The 16,156-nt window shown below is 37.0% G+C and overlaps 1 protein-coding gene across 3 annotated transcripts in view; it reads right to left on the bottom strand.

Annotated features, from left to right (window-relative positions):
- LOC110372642 (dihydropyrimidinase) overlaps positions 1 to 16,156 on the bottom strand; it is a 52,460-nt gene that overhangs the window by 28,517 nt on the left and 7,787 nt on the right. For 2 of the 3 annotated variants that reach the window (XM_049849518.2, XM_049849516.2), the window contains exon 1: positions 779 to 950. The exons of the other annotated variant lie outside the window; for it this stretch is intronic. In XM_049849518.2, the coding sequence (XP_049705475.2) occupies positions 779 to 826 (48 nt within the window). In that variant the 5' untranslated portion in view covers positions 827 to 950. Of the gene's footprint in view, positions 1 to 778; positions 951 to 16,156 lie in introns of those variants that run through there. 3 annotated transcript variants of the gene reach the window in all.

Consider the following 16,156-nt stretch of genomic DNA (forward strand, 5'->3'; position numbering starts at 1 on the left):
TTCCGCTTGTTTTACTTCATAAACTTGTCCGATTATAAATCATCTTCAATATTTTCTTACACATGTATTCATTACTATCTATGGCCCATCATATATCTTGTAACATGAAAGGGTGAGTGACAAGTTGATGGTTCATCCCCTTTCCCCCTTCCCCCTTAATCATGGTCGTATTACACAGGGGTATGATGTACAATAGTTTCTGATTAGAGTTTAGGAGAGTGAGCCCTTTTATTGTTGACACCCTTTTCATCATCTACATGTCCTTGAGATACACTTAGATTGCTACCTACCTATTCAAAACTAGGCAACGAAAAAAATACTTCATCATTTAATTGTAGCTAGGTATCCACTATTTTACCAACTAGTGTTATCTTTAACAAATAAAAGTAATCCGTGTTTAGTTTCTGACAAGGCGTGTGCCATGTCTCATCACAGTATTTACTGAAGGTTGTTGTTCCTAAAGCAAGAAGTAAGGACTGTTTTGTATTAAAGTTCAGACAGAGAGATAAATCTAAAAAAAAGAACCTAAATATTCTTAGCTGCATTCCAGTAAACAAAGGAATTAGAAATGAAAACACCAAGAATGAGAACCCGTTTATGAATAGAGGAATAACGGAACATTATGCACCTCATACAAAAGGAACTTCATTGCGAATTCTAGTCAGACTCAACTTAACGTCCTATGAATATCACACTGAGACAGTCAAGTTCCAGTACTTAAATATAATCCGAATAAGGATGTGCGCGAATTCCTAAATCGAGTTAAAAATGGACTTACTTTTATATTGATACCAGAAACCGAAGTCGGGGTGGAATCAACAGTCATTTTTCAAATTTTGATCGTAAAACTGACCAATGAGCAAGTTTAAACGGTGATTATTCGCGTTTTATGTTATGTTACGCCGAGAATGGCGACCGGCGCGCCGTACGCGAGACCGACTGAAACTGAAAATGTGATACCGAAAATAGAAGGTAGCCGTCCCCTCGCTTTAAACGCTGTGTATATACCTGCAACTATATATTTACATCAAGTAGAAAGTGATAAAAGATCTGCAGATTATTTCGCAGGCAATACTGATCGAGTTAAAGTATAATAAACAAAAACTATTCTCCAAGCTTTTTTAATTTTCTATTCAGTTCGTCGATTATTTGAAATTATACGAGCTAATTTTCAAGCGTTTCCAAAACATTGTGGGTTGAGAGAATTTATGACTTCGTTTGTAGTCAAAACAGATGGAGATTAGGATAATACGTTTCACGAAGGGAACTATTTATAAATTGAGTTCTTTATAGTAATTAAGGACAGAATAATGATTAGGCTGATTGAAGCCCTAAGTCATGAGAATGTGGTTCTAATGAAAACATTTCCAAGAAATGTATTATATGGTGAACAATAAACTGAAGAGTTCTTTGAAGTCCGACATAAAACTTAACTAAAGTGGTTATTTCAATTGGATCAAACGATAGTTTAGAAAATTAAGTGCTACTAAAAGAAAGAGCAAAATCTCAGCAATTTATCAAGTTATACGACAGAATTGACAATTAAATTGCTCCATTATCGATTTAAAAACAATACGAGTATAAAACTTTTCCCATCACTTTAACAGCTTAAGAGCCAGAAAAACCAGGTTACGAGAAAAGCGCGCGAAACTGAGACGGCCATCTTGGATCGACTTTCCACGTCAATAAAACGGTTTCTTTCTGTTGAGTGACATTGAACTGTTATATTACAATGAGCATTATAATTGCTAATTAGTAATTACATAATTGTTTTGTGATCATAATGGATTTGTTAGGTTTGTCACGGTATATAAGAATTCACATGATAATGGGTTTTTATTGCCGTTTCTAATGACATGCGATACGCGATGAGTGTACTCATAAAGTCTTGGTACATATCTGAATGATTGAGTTTCATGGTCATGTAAAACCAAAATTATTATTTACTTTAATGAAGAATGGAAAATTGACAGTCCGGTATATCAATATTTTTCTGAAATAGTTGAGTGTTACCTAGGTTAATTTCATGCCACGATGAAATATTTCTTATGATGTTTTTCATGACATTAATTTGTATGGTGTAATATAATTACAGCCACTTACAATGATTTCTAGGGTTGGTTAACAATTGTGCTTCATTTTAATGTGCAATTGATTAATTATTCAATTGGACCCTAATTTATATTTTTACACAAGCTTTTATCTGGCCATCTCATGTGGGTAGTTTTAAAACAAAAAGGTCGTTTAAAACACAAACTTTAAGTAGCTTTGTTAAGCCAAACCCGCATCGTTCAATAAAGTCTGTATAACTAACTACAAATAGGAATAAAACGTTCATCCATTTAATTTACTTTTCTTTCACAAACTTACATTGCAAATAGTTACTTACTATGTTATTACTTTAACTTAAAAAGCGTTTTTATCAAAGTAAAAATATGGCGTGCGTGACGTACCGAAATGACGTAAGCAATATATAATCAATTATAGGGGAAGTAGGGGTGGTCAATGTTCGTATAAACTTTGCAAGGTACTTTAGAAAATATGTCTAGTAATAAACTGCTTTTTATAATCTATGCTATTGCCGACAAAGAGTCAATATTTGCAAGTTTGTATTTAATGGAGTGATGTCTTTGATTAATGGGCCGATAACAATTACAATTTATTTACCTCTTGTTTATTCTTCTATACTTATTATTAACACGAAAGTTTTTTCTATGGCTCTCTCTCCATGATAAAACTTCTGAATGGATTTAAAATGTTTGATTTGCAAACAACGCCATATAGTAGATATATTATGTAGCTCATTGTCAGTGCTCAAGAATGTAGTCAGCACCAAATTCAAGACTTTACCCATGAGAGTATTCCCTAGAATGTCCTGCAAAACTGAAGTCTACACGTGAAATTCCTCCTAGCATTTAACGCAAGTACAGATAATAGAGCAATTATATCAATTAAAAAATGCAATAAACTATATCTAGGCCATTAGTCAGTTTTATTGGCAATTCAAACATATCCGACCGCTAGATAAAGGTTATCATTCCGTGAAACATAACGTAAATAAACTTAGCCATATCTTTATCGAGAATGATACAAAAGTTTATATACTTCAGTATATAGTTAAACATAATATTGTTCCTATAACTGGCTTTTGCTAGCGGTTTTGCCCGTTTCTGTACGGAACTACTTCTAACATCCAGATAAAAAGTAGCCTGTATGTTATTCTGAAATACAAAGCTATATTATTTACTTATTTATCTAACCATTTATGTACACAGTAAATACATGAAAGAAGTTCGAGTTTATAACATTAGAAGGGTTCAAACAACTATTAATAACAATATCAAGGTCATTTAAGTACTAATGGAGTACTACGTGATATTTTATATACTTTTGGTCAGATTGTGATCTCAGACTCGTGAGATCATATAAAAACTTTAATAGTAGTTACACTTTAGTGGTAAGTAATAATAGAAGCGATATACTTAGATGTGACAATCGTTCTATTAATTACAATTTAAATCGTACAATCCTACTATATTCTTCCATACTACAAACTAGCTGATTTCCCGTGGTTTCATCCGCATCCCGTGAGCACTACTGCCGGTAAAATATGTGTTGCTCGGGAAGAGAGTATTTTTCCAGCAGGGAAATATTTTTTTCGGTTTCATTGTTTCGGATCTTTAGTGCACACAAACGAACAAAAAAATATTCCTCGTTATTATATTAGTTCAGATAGCAAAATAACATATGGTTAGCAGTTGAGAAATATTGTTACCGACATTTTTGATATGTAAACAAGAATCGTTACAAAACATTTTTTTTAAGTTTTCATATTCTTGTAGTAACAAACTTGCGTAACATTTAAAACTGGGTACTAATGATATCCGTTATAAAGGGAAATTGGTTAAATTGAATTGAGATAACATTCGATTTTAACAACGTACATACATGGGTAGATTTTAATTAACCAATGCTCAGTTTACATGTAGGTAAGTAGTTTGATTAAAAAAAATACTTTTATGCCAGTGAATTTACTTATTTATTGAAACAAGTATTGCAATATAATTTTATCACCAACTAGCTGTTTTCCCACCGTTTCCCACGTGGGAACTTCTTCCCGTACCGGAATAAAATATAGCCTATGTTACTCAGGAAGAGTGTAGCTTTCCATCACTGAAAAAAAAAATCAGGTCGATTCAGCAGTAGTTTCGGAGCCTTCGGGATACAAAAAAAAAAACAAATATCGATTCCTCTTTATTATATTAATATAGATATCATAGTTGCAGCTACATATTTGTTCTCTCTATCCATTGTGTCAACAGATCTTTGTACACAAAGATATCTAATAAAAACAATCGATTAAAGAAATTGCTTCAGAAGAATAAACATTTTCTTTCAATTGTTTGTTTAAATAAGATTGCAAAGACAGGAGAACGTACAAATATCGATAAAAAGACGTAAGTCGTAAGTAGTCACAATTATTACATCGATAGTTTAATGTTAGCAATTAAAAACTATTAGGGATTATTGTGCTTCTGTATAAATTACACTTAAATCATAATAATTGATATCTAGTCTGCATTGCATCCGCTTAGTCTTTTCCCGAATATGTGACAATCGGAAACTATACTTATCTCCCTTAGCACTTCCGCACACTGCAGTAAACAGTCAGCCAACAGCTGATCTGATGGTTTACAAAAAAGTTGATACCAGCTAAATATCTGATCTATGTTATGTGCGCACTAACAAACATCTGCGTACTGATTTATTTGCCCAAACAAACACGAATCTCTACAAACGTATAAAAGTTAGCAGTGTGCTGGTAGTCTTAGTTTTAACAAAAAGAACTTTGTATCTCCAACTCCACAGAAATTAAATAGGTTCACATACAGATACACCTTTCATCGGCGAAATTTGAAAATACAAAACAACCAAACAATACAAACTTCTTGAAAAACCAGCGTGATACTCTAAGATTAAATCAAATTTGCAGATGTCCTGACTTGAAATGGGGGACTAATTATGTCTACAAAGATATATCCAACAACATAACATTTACTTAACTAAAAGGAAAACCCGGCACATATCGTGTTACTCGAGTTTATTGATCGCTTTCACCGCAACGTCTACATATATTTATATAAGGTTATGTTAAAATATGTAGTTTGTAATGCCGGCCATGTAAGGATGGAAGCAAAAAGTGGTGGAATTCAGGAATACGATTTATACTGTCTTCTGTTTGGACTGGAAAATGTAGATTGTATGTCTGCAAGCTGTTTTACTATGTAAGTGTGGATCGACTTTTACTGTAGTTAATAGCATGGTAATAAAAAAAAATGACAGTGACTAACTGGATTTACTTTCAATCTTTTCCCTCAACTATATATAGTTTACAGTTTGAATCCTTTCCCGTATTTTGTTTTTAAATACCCAGGGTTGTTGTCTGTAGAAGAAAAAGTAAATCTATCAATATAACCGTAACTACCAAATAAAAGTAATTTTAACATAATTTAGTTTGGTTCAAGTAATTAATCAGCCGTGTAGCGACGGCTTAAGAATACATGTGTCGCTACCCCCTTCTTCCAGTGGGTGTCGTAGAAGTCGACTAATGGAGTTAAAAATGCACCGAACACCAGTGCGAGAGAAGGAAAACTCGAAAAAAAACCCTCTATCAACCCGTCTGGCCAGCGTGATAGCAGTAGGCTAAATACCTCCATGAGCAGCACAAAAAAGCCACGGCCCCTAGTTCCCGGCAGTCCCGCTATTCCCGGTCACGGTGGCGACCGTGGTTACGGCGGGGCAGGGGGTGCGAAGAATCTCCGGGTTACGGGAGGCCACCAAACTAAACTGACTCTTGCGACGTACAACGGCCGCACGCTACGGCTTGACTCGCATCTGGCGCAACTCGAGGTGGAACTTGGGAAGATTAGGTGGCACATATTAGGGTTATGTGAAGTTCGAAGAGAGGGGGAGGACACCATAACCCTCGAATCAGGTCACCTAATGTACTTCCGAGAGGGAGACCAACAATCCCAAGGTGGCGTTGGGTTTCTGGTAAATAAGTCCCTAGCTGATAACGTTGTGGAGGTGTCTAGTGTGTCGAACAGGGTAGCGTACCTTATCATAAAGCTCACCGACAGGTATAGCCTCAAGGTAGTGCAAGTGTACGCACCGACCTCGACACATTCAGACGATGAAGTGGAGGATATGTTTGATGATATATCAAGGGCCCTCCACTTCACTACAAAGACCCGTTACACCGTTGTCATGGGGGACTTTAACGCTAAAGTGGGAGTACAGATTTGCGGCGAATCGGCAGTAGGGTCCCATGGATTTGGAAGCAGGAATCATAGGGGGCAAATGCTCGTCAACTTCCTCGAGCGCGAGGGGCTCTTTTTGATGAACTCCTTTTTCAAAAAGCAGCCCCAAAGGAAGTGGACGTGGCAAAGCCCCGACACTATGACTAAAAATGAGATTGACTTCATCATGACGAACAAGAAGCATATATTCAGAGACGTCTCCGTGATCAATAGGTTTAATACCGGGAGCGATCACCGACTTGTCCGAGGCTCTCTGAATATCAACTTCAAGGCCGAACGTTTCCGTCTGATGAAGGCCAGGCTCCGACCAACACTGCTCCAAACCATGACAGGATCTGAAACGTTCCAGACAAATTTGGAGAACCGATTTGCCGCCGTGGAAACCACAACAGACGTTAACCAGAACCACGAATATGTGGTTCGGATCCTCAGGGAGGAAGGTTCGAGATTGTGTAACATGCAGCGTAAGGGCAAGAAATCAAAGCTTTCGGAAGAGACATTAGGGCTTATGAAGAAACGACGTGAAAACCCGCCTGTCACTTCGTCAGCTAAGCGGGCTCTAAACCAAGAGATCAACAAGCACGTACGACGTGACCTCCGGTGCTCCAATACTCTTGCTATTGAAAGAGCAATTGAGCTGAATCGGGGGTCAAAGGTGTTCGTACAATCTCTTGGAAGAAGCCACCTGACGAAGCTGACCACAACAAGTGGAGAAGTCGTTTCTTCGGTGCCGGCAGTCCTTTCGGAAGTGGAAAATTTCTATGGCCGGTTATACGCATCGCATGCATCTCGACCTGATCCCGGAAATGAGGATTCTAGAGCCACATTAACACGCCATTTCACCGAAGACCTGCCAGAAGTCAGCAGTGGCGAAATCGAGATCGCTCTGAGACAGCTCAAAATGGAAAAGCCCTGGCGAGGATGGCATTACAACAGAGCTTTTAAAAGCAGGAGGTAAGCCCGTACTGGGGAGCTCCAGAAGCTTTTAATGCTGTCCTGTTTGAAGGAGAACTCCAGAGGCGTGGGTAGGAGTGTTGTCGTCCTGTTCTTCAAAAGGGAGACAAAACCCAGTTGAAGAACTATCGACCCATTTTCCTCCTAAGCCACGTATATAAGCTGTTCTCAAGAGTGATCACGAACCGACTTGCGCGAAGACTCGACGAATTCCAACCACCGGAGCAGGCTGGGTTTCGGAGCGGATACGGCACCATAGACCACATCCACACGGTGCGGCAGATTATACAGAAGACCGAAGAGTATAATCAGCCCCTGTGTCTAGCATTTGTGGACTATGAGAAGGCCTTTGACTCGGTTGAAATCTGGTCTGTTCTGGAGTCCCTGCAGCGTTGTCAAGTAGATTGGCGATACATCCAAGTGATGAGATGTCTATACGAAGCCGCTACAATGTCCGTCCAAGTACAGAATCAGCAAACAAGGCCCATACCGTTGCATCGAGGAGTGAGACAAGGGGATGTTATTTCCCGAAACTGTTCACTAATGCAATGGAGGATATGTTCAAGACGCTGAACTGGAAAGGACGCGGCATCAACATCAATGGCGAACACATCTCTCACTTGAGATTTGCTGACGATATCGTCATCATGGCGGAAACGCTGCAGGACCTACAACAGATGTTGAACGACCTGGCTGAATCTTCTCTACGCATCGGCCTACGGATGAACTTGGACAAAACCAAGGTCATGTTCAATGAACATGTTCTACCGGAACCGATTGCGATACACGGCGCCGTTCTCGAAGTTGTTCAGAAATATGTATACCTCGGGCAGACATTGCAGTTAGGTAGAAACAACTTTGAGGACGAGGTGAATAGGAGAATTCAGTTGGGTTGGGCTGCATTTGGGAAGCTACGTCGAGTCCTAACATCGTCGATCCCACAGTGCCTAAAGACAAAAGTCTTCAATCAGTGCGTCCTACCTGTCATGACTTACGGAGCCGAAACGTGGACACTGAAGGTACGGCTGGTCCACAAGTTTAAAGTCGCTCAGCGGGCTATGGAAAGAGCTATGCTCGGCGTTTCTCTGAGGGATCGCATCAGGAATGAGGTAATCCGTCAGAGAACCAAGGTCATCGACATAGCCTACCGAATCAGCAAGCTGAAGTGGCAGTGGGCTGGCCATATTAGCCGAAGAACCGATAACCGTTGGGGTAAACGAGTTCTAGAGTGGAGACCGCGCCTCGGCAAACGTAGTGTAGGACGTCCTCAGGCACGGTGGAGTGATGACTTGCGCAAGACGGCTGGCAGAAGCTGGATGCGAGCAGCCGAAAATAGATCTCAGTGGCGTGCACTTGGAGAGGCCTATGTCCAGCAGTGGACTGCGATAGGCTGATGATGATGAATTAATCAGAAACTAAAAATAAATAACGATTAAAAGTACTATACTTAAGTTCTTTTAACTTAAAAGGCATCAGATTCAAGATAAGTCCAAGCAAATATATTCACTAAACGAGTTAATCGACTATAAAACTCGATATCGCTTCTCAGTGTCCAGTATTATGATAATCGATCCAATTAAGAATCAATAAAACATTCGAGATCTATTCATCATTTTGTAGGAGTGGATGGAAAGTATTCCAACTTGAGGTGCTTATGAAAGTAGGGAAACGTTGATTGCATTTGGTGTTGCAATAAAACTTATAATCAGTTCACTATGATAAAGTAGTAAATAAGATACAGTACGGAGTCTTATAAAGAAAGATTATATTTAGATATATTTTTCTATTCACACATTCACATTCTCAAACTATCACAATTTTCAAGTCGTTGTCCAAACATTCAAACATGACCGACCTACATAAACACAATTTCTTTAATTCATCTATTTATTAGTCCAACGGAAACTCCGCCGCCTCAAACATAAAAAAAAAACCAAATAAATAAACTAACAGGTCATCGCAAAAATGATTTCAAAATGCAAATGGCCGACAGGCAAAAGACCGTGATTCAGCTGAAACATACAAGTTTAAAGGTCTGAAAAGGAAATGAGTACACTTGGCATAATAGTGAATTCAACATATGCTATGCAGAATAGTGGTGAATGAAGGTCGTTGGTACAATGCAGGTCGGTTGTATTATGCTGGACTAAAGCCGACAGGTACAATAGGATAGGTTATACGGCTTTTATGTGATTAAAATGTTTGTTGCGTAGTTAGGATTACTGTAGGGTTCCTACTTGTGGAAGGTGACATTGTAAGTGTTGCCTATAGTTTCAAAATACTTATTAAAAATATAATTCGATACTACGGTACATATACTTCATCACAATACGATTTATTAAACTACTAGTGGCCCGCCCTCGGCTCGCTTCGGTAACCTAAAATCTAAAATTGTTTGTGAGAAACACTCTAGTATATTAGGCATGTATTTCTATACATATATAAATAAACCTTTCTCTTGAGACACTCTATCTGATAAAAAACTGCATGAAAATTGGTTGCGTAGTTTTGAAGATTTAAGCGCACAAAAGGACATAGGGTCACAAGAAGCGACTTTGTTTTATACTATGTAGTGATATCTAATGAGATAATTAATTTATAAGTTAAATAAAAAGATAAAAGAAATTTATAAGCACAAACGCAAATGTTTTTTCTCGCGATTCCCTTAGGCGGGCTAAAAACTTGCCACATCTTTAACGAAGAGACTGGTTCACTTGATAATAAGGGCTAATTATAATTTTAATTAGTGCTGATGCTGGCAATGAGCCAGGTTAACGGTAAAACAAAAAGAAGGTAATTAAAATTTACAAGAATCAGATAGCTTATGAAGAATACTTATTATTAGAGGACACATAAGTCTGCTAACAAAAGATCTAAATCCAATATGAAGATCGTAAAAAGAAGAAAGACATAAATTCAATGTTCAACAGCAACGATAACAAAAGTGAAATATCTAAAATAGAAACGGTACAGCATAAACACAATATTTTTAATATATCCGATGTTGTATGAAATCATCATAGAAGAAAACACAGTACGACAGAAAACACAGAAGAGATAAGTATCCATATAAGTGCTACAACACCTGAAGTAGTTTTAACGATAAAAATACAATTTTCTTACGTGTATAACTAGAAGTAACGATGAGGTATTGTTTTGTTTGTAAAAGCAAAACAATCAAGAATGACCATGACCACCTTTATGACGAAACAGAACTTTAACGACATTTTGTGGTAAATGATGATACAACGTATTGTAACGTTGATGCAACTGAAACAGCTGTTTTGAACAAGTTACTTGGAGAAATAAACACTATTAGTGCTATATTCAGTTTTATATTTTTAACAATGCTTATAATTAAATTGTCGTTCATTGTGAATGGATTGTTTGTCCCCAATCAAACACCTCACTGTAGATAATTATGAGCAGGACCCTTTAGAAGACTCTAATTAAGAGTCAAATTAAAAGCTTTATTTTTTCTACTTGTAGTTGTTAGACATCTGGAGTTCTGGAGAAGCCGATGACGATTTGTGAGATGACGTTAGATAGGAGGTATGGAAGAAGAATACATCTTGCAGACATCTTTATCAAAATTAGGATAAGGACAGAGTAATTGTCATGGTCACTAGATGCCTAAATAATAATCTTGTGTCTCCCCAGTATTTTCGCAGGGTATGATGTAACAGCGTGAATTACCAGTATGCGTTGGTTCAAAACCATGACCTATGTGTCACAAGTCCATAGTCATTGCTATTAGCAACTAGGTCACGTACTTTACTTTCAGACACTTTTGCATACAGTTATCTTAGTATTACTGGTCGGATAATATAACTATGACACCATGACCTCAGTTAACAAATCATCAATATAAAAACTAAATAACTGTCAACAAATACATAATCATTATCGCATCTTCAACTCCAATCACGAAACACAGGTACAAGTCAAATAATGATGTAATTTCTCCATTGAACCACCAAATCCCGAACAGTGGGACCAATTAGCATGGCCCAATGTAAACAGCAGTTACGAAGCCGTTGCATAACCGGCTTAACGACAGCTCTAAAGATACACACATTGTGTCATCTAACCGAGTGACCCATTTCTCAACGCATTCAGATTTATCTAACGTTGGTTTTAGATAAGATTTTAGATTTTGTGCAGATAATATAATCGTTTGAGAATCGGGTGTTAGTTTCTGCTGCATGAAGTGGACAGGCAGGAGTAGGTAACTCTTTTTCTAATCTATACTAATATAATAAAGAGGAATTTTTTGTTTATTTGTAACCTAAAGGCTCTAAACCGATTTGAAAAAATATTTTTTACTGTTGGATGGAATATAGGCTTTATTTTATCCCGCTATGGCTTAGCAAAATATACTTTTCTGATGTCGTTCATATACTTACATTTAAACAGATATTCATGATAAATATGTATAACTTTACCACATTTAATGGATTTAGTATATATTTATTAAATAACAACAGAATAAATCATCAACGGATTATGAAAGCCTAGATTGATTGAGCCTAGTTCCAGAGTGGTCCAGATTCCAAATGATTCCTACAAACGTCACAATAAAAATGCAGACGCGGTCAATAAATTCCACTCTCCAGAAGTGCTCAAGTATTGGAAATTCTCAGACAGACAGTTAAAACGTTTTGCTAAAACATTATTGTCGTAGAGATATTGATGGTATCTGGGAAGTCTAGAGTAGACCAAGTTTCTATTAGATCTCTCTTAACTTGTCTGTCCTCATAGTTGCGATATGATACAGTTTCTTTTTGTTTAAGTTACACAATAAAAAGCAGTAGAAACTAAGAGAAAAGTTTTGTATCGATGTTAATGGAACATTAAGGCTGGTACACTAGGCATTAGCAATAACAATTAAACGACATGTGGAGTAACTGAATCATTCTAAGACACCCCTGAATTCAAAGACGGAAAAACATCTCTGACCTTTTAAAGAAATGTTTACAGCTTCTCTAACTAAACCCATATCTTAATGATGCTGTATGTACTAACGTTGTTATTCCATGAACACATAAGTAGGCTTCAGTCTTCAAATTCCTTTACATTCAATTTTGAAATCCTTCATATACGTCCCTGAACTTCAGCAAACCATGTTCGATCCCCTCTTTCCTGAGTCATAACGAGCTGTCTAGCCCCAATAGTATTAGAAGGGGGACACGCAAACCATTTTATATTACAGCTATGCCATGGCTTTAAAATTCTGTCTGGCATTTTCAGACGAGATTTCATGTCTGGCTGTAGGTTTGAAGCTTGATAAAGTGGTTTATAGGATTTTTGCAACATTTTGTTGGTTTCGTTGGTACTGCAAAAGTTATGGACTACTCAACCCAGCCTTTACAACACTGAAATCATCTTGAGAGATCTTCTACAGTATACTGTTTCTTTTATACCCATATAACGAAATTAAATCTACAGAGTCACAACGTAATCCAAACCAAATGAACTTGTTATGCTTTCTGTCTTTTCCGCAATTTTGAGGGTTTTTCCTGATTTCATGCGTGTTTACGAGTAATAAAGGGTGAGTTTTGGGGGCCTCTAATTACTTATACAATTTGCATGTTTTGGAAACCCTGTGGTGTTTTGGTAATATTTAATTTTGTGCGTCGAAACAAAAACGTAGGCGAAAATTTCGCTAACAAAGTAATCTGGAAACTCAGGTCATTATACCAGAATTGGTATTCAGCAAATTGTATCGCAAACAATATTATTGGTTCAGATCGTTCTAATGTCAATAACCTGGCTTGTATTAAGTGATCTAATGAACGTCGCATTTGCACAAATAATTAGCATTGTTACATGCATCTGCAAATCGGTGTTTCATTTTGAACGCTTTTTTCATTTTATTCTCCATTCAAGCTTAAATCGCAGAAAGTTTATTTGAATACACCTCGAGTGCTTTTTGAATCGTGCTCTAGATTTTCTATCTGGACTTTCAAACGTTGGCTTATCTTCTTTTTCTGCATTATTACAAAAGATGCTTGTTAAAAATTGCATTTAATTCTGCTCCAAGTTTCAATTACAGAATTAAAATGAATTCATGGTAAATCACGTTTTCAGTGGTGATGAAAGATTAAATGCAACGAAATGCTTCATATAGACAGATCCTTAAATTTCACAACAATTTAGACACTTCCATTTACAAACTAATTTCCCTAATACTTGACCAGCGATGATCCGTCAATAGATAGCCGATAAAGCCTAATCAGGTCCGGCACAAAGCACTCAGCGTTTATCAAGTCACGCTGACAGCTGTGATGGGTTCATGTCAGCACGCTTCGTAATAACACCCCACTTCACTCGCGTATGACGCAGATATACTCGCATCCGTTGATGTATTGATTTTAGCTCATGCAGCAGAGAAGTAGGCTGTGAACTAGATAAAGTTTTAAATCATGTTGTTTGTTTACTAACTTACTAAGCCTTTGTGAAACAGCTTTAGAAATAGTAGTGACTGAATGGGTTTTAATTTTTGTCTCCTGTGCATGAGGGAAATATTCATGGTTCATAGAACTGATTTTTACTGCTTTAATCTTATTTCTGTACAGTTCTACAGACAATGCTGCCTCTCCTGTGCTGCCCAATGTGTCCCAACTCCGGTACAGATAATATATGAATAATCTCTGACAATGTACGCAAAGAATAACCGGGCATCCAAAATTTTAAGCGACATCGAAATCGACTTGCTAAGAAGATGACTTGACAAGAGGATATGAATTTGATCGAATTAAAACAAAAGAAGAACGATCTATGGGCTTCATGATGCGCTTGGGTGAATATCTGTACTTTGTAAAATGTATGTAGTAAGTACATAACTGTATGTCTGTATGTAGTGGGATATTCCGTGAGGTAAAATATACTGTACCGTAATTTCCCGAGTGTGTTGTAAAAGTGGATTGTCAGTTTCAAGTACAAAGGTAATTCTGGATGTAGGTTGATTATAGGTCCGATGTTATACACATGTGTACAATGTATGTGGACGATACTAGAGCTTCCATTGCTTGAATTAGATGTCAAATTTATTTAAGGAGCAGCCTTTATCCCTCTAAAAGCGAGAGTCAGTTGGTTCACATTCGATCTAAGCTGGCTAAACCAATTGAGATATTTGATATTTTATTAAGGGACGCAGTATCTTCGGGACGCGGATAAATCACGGGTGAAATCTAGTCAAGAATAAAATAGAAACATATCTAGTTAAATACTAAACAATAAAGATAACAATGTTATTATCTTCAGAGTAACAATCATTAAAAAGAAAACAAAGACACATCGAACAGCATACAACGAAGTTCTCTATACATAAATAGAAATCATTAACAGGCAGAAAAAACCAATAGTGTGAATAAGTAAAAAGTTTCGAACGCTCACACTTTAATAATGCACGCATGCATCAGACATTGTGGCGTCATTCAAACGAATACAGCGTAAATAGAAACGTTATGAGGCAATACAATATTTTAAATTTCTTGCCTTTGCTAGAACACATTCTCTAATTCTCTCTTCTTTTTCAGCACCAAGCCCAGGTTTTTCATTTCAGGTCTTGAAATTCTCGCTATTCACAAAGGGTAAACTGAGAATGAGCATCAGGATTTTTCTGCCTAAAACCCCGGTTTTTACCTTTGCCCTTTATTTTCTAGAACCCCTTTCAAACAATCTATAGGCCCATACTCTAATAATAGCACCAGAATTGTCTATATAGCATTCCTCTAGTAAATCTCCTCACATACCTACGTCGTAACATAAAATTACCTACTACTATAAATATTGTAACCACATAAAACAAACGCAACATAAACTATTCCTGTGGTGTGGTTTCACATCGGAAATCCCTCCTCCAGGGCCATACATTATCAGAATATAATCCGAACTTGACATTGGTTATTTTGGTCCTCAGGAAATGGAGTCAGTAAACTCTAAAACAAACAAGAACTGAGGGTATTTGAATGTGGTAATGTTTCTAATTCAGTGTTGTAGTAAACAAAAAGAGTAAATAACAGTGTAAATAGTTGTGGTATTAAATCGTTTCTTAATAGAAGCGCATTATTCTCCGTTTCTGAAGACCTTCGCGAGAAAAAACGGTATCGTTTTACAGGATGAAATTATTTTCCTTTACCCAACAACGGCACCAAATTTACCAAAACGAGGTCTAGTAAATCACAAAATAATAATGCTCATTCCTTGTTAATTCCTAAGAACATCCGCCTGTTCCCTAAGCATGTAGTTAACTACGGCTGACTGCCACAACTTGCAAAAATATCCACGCATTTCACGGCACTAAGCTCATTAGGCCCCTCATAAAACAGTTGACATTACTGCTTTCCATACATTTCCTGATGTTTAAGTTAAAGTGAAAACGACCGTTCGACAAGTAAAACTAATGAACAATGCACACGCATGCTGCTAGACTTTGTAGTTTTAGCTAGAAAACTGTTCGACAGTTTGAAATTTTACTTCATGAGAAAATATAAACTTTGTTTGTACTGGGAGCTGATGCCTTTCAGTAGGATGAAAGCAGGAAACGGGAAAGCAATAAAATCCAAATAGCCATAACCATATGGCATTCAAAATACATTATTATATTGTCTTGGGTTTAGAACTGACAATTTCTTTTTGCAGGTGGTTATATTTTGAATGATTTGAGAAACTTCAATTCTCGTTGCCCTGGGAACTGGGATGCGAACAAATATTGAAAAAGAAGTTTTATTAGTTGACATACAAAGTACTTACAGCTAACAGATTTATAATTATAATTAAGCCCCGACCATAAAATATACACCACACACAACGTACTGTTGTACCTCTCAATTGAAATGGTAATTTATAAAACAAAACACAATGATGTCATTAATAAA

Source organism: Helicoverpa armigera, chromosome 26 (genome assembly GCF_030705265.1).
Source record: "Helicoverpa armigera isolate CAAS_96S chromosome 26, ASM3070526v1, whole genome shotgun sequence".
NCBI lineage: Eukaryota > Metazoa > Arthropoda > Insecta > Lepidoptera > Noctuidae > Helicoverpa > Helicoverpa armigera.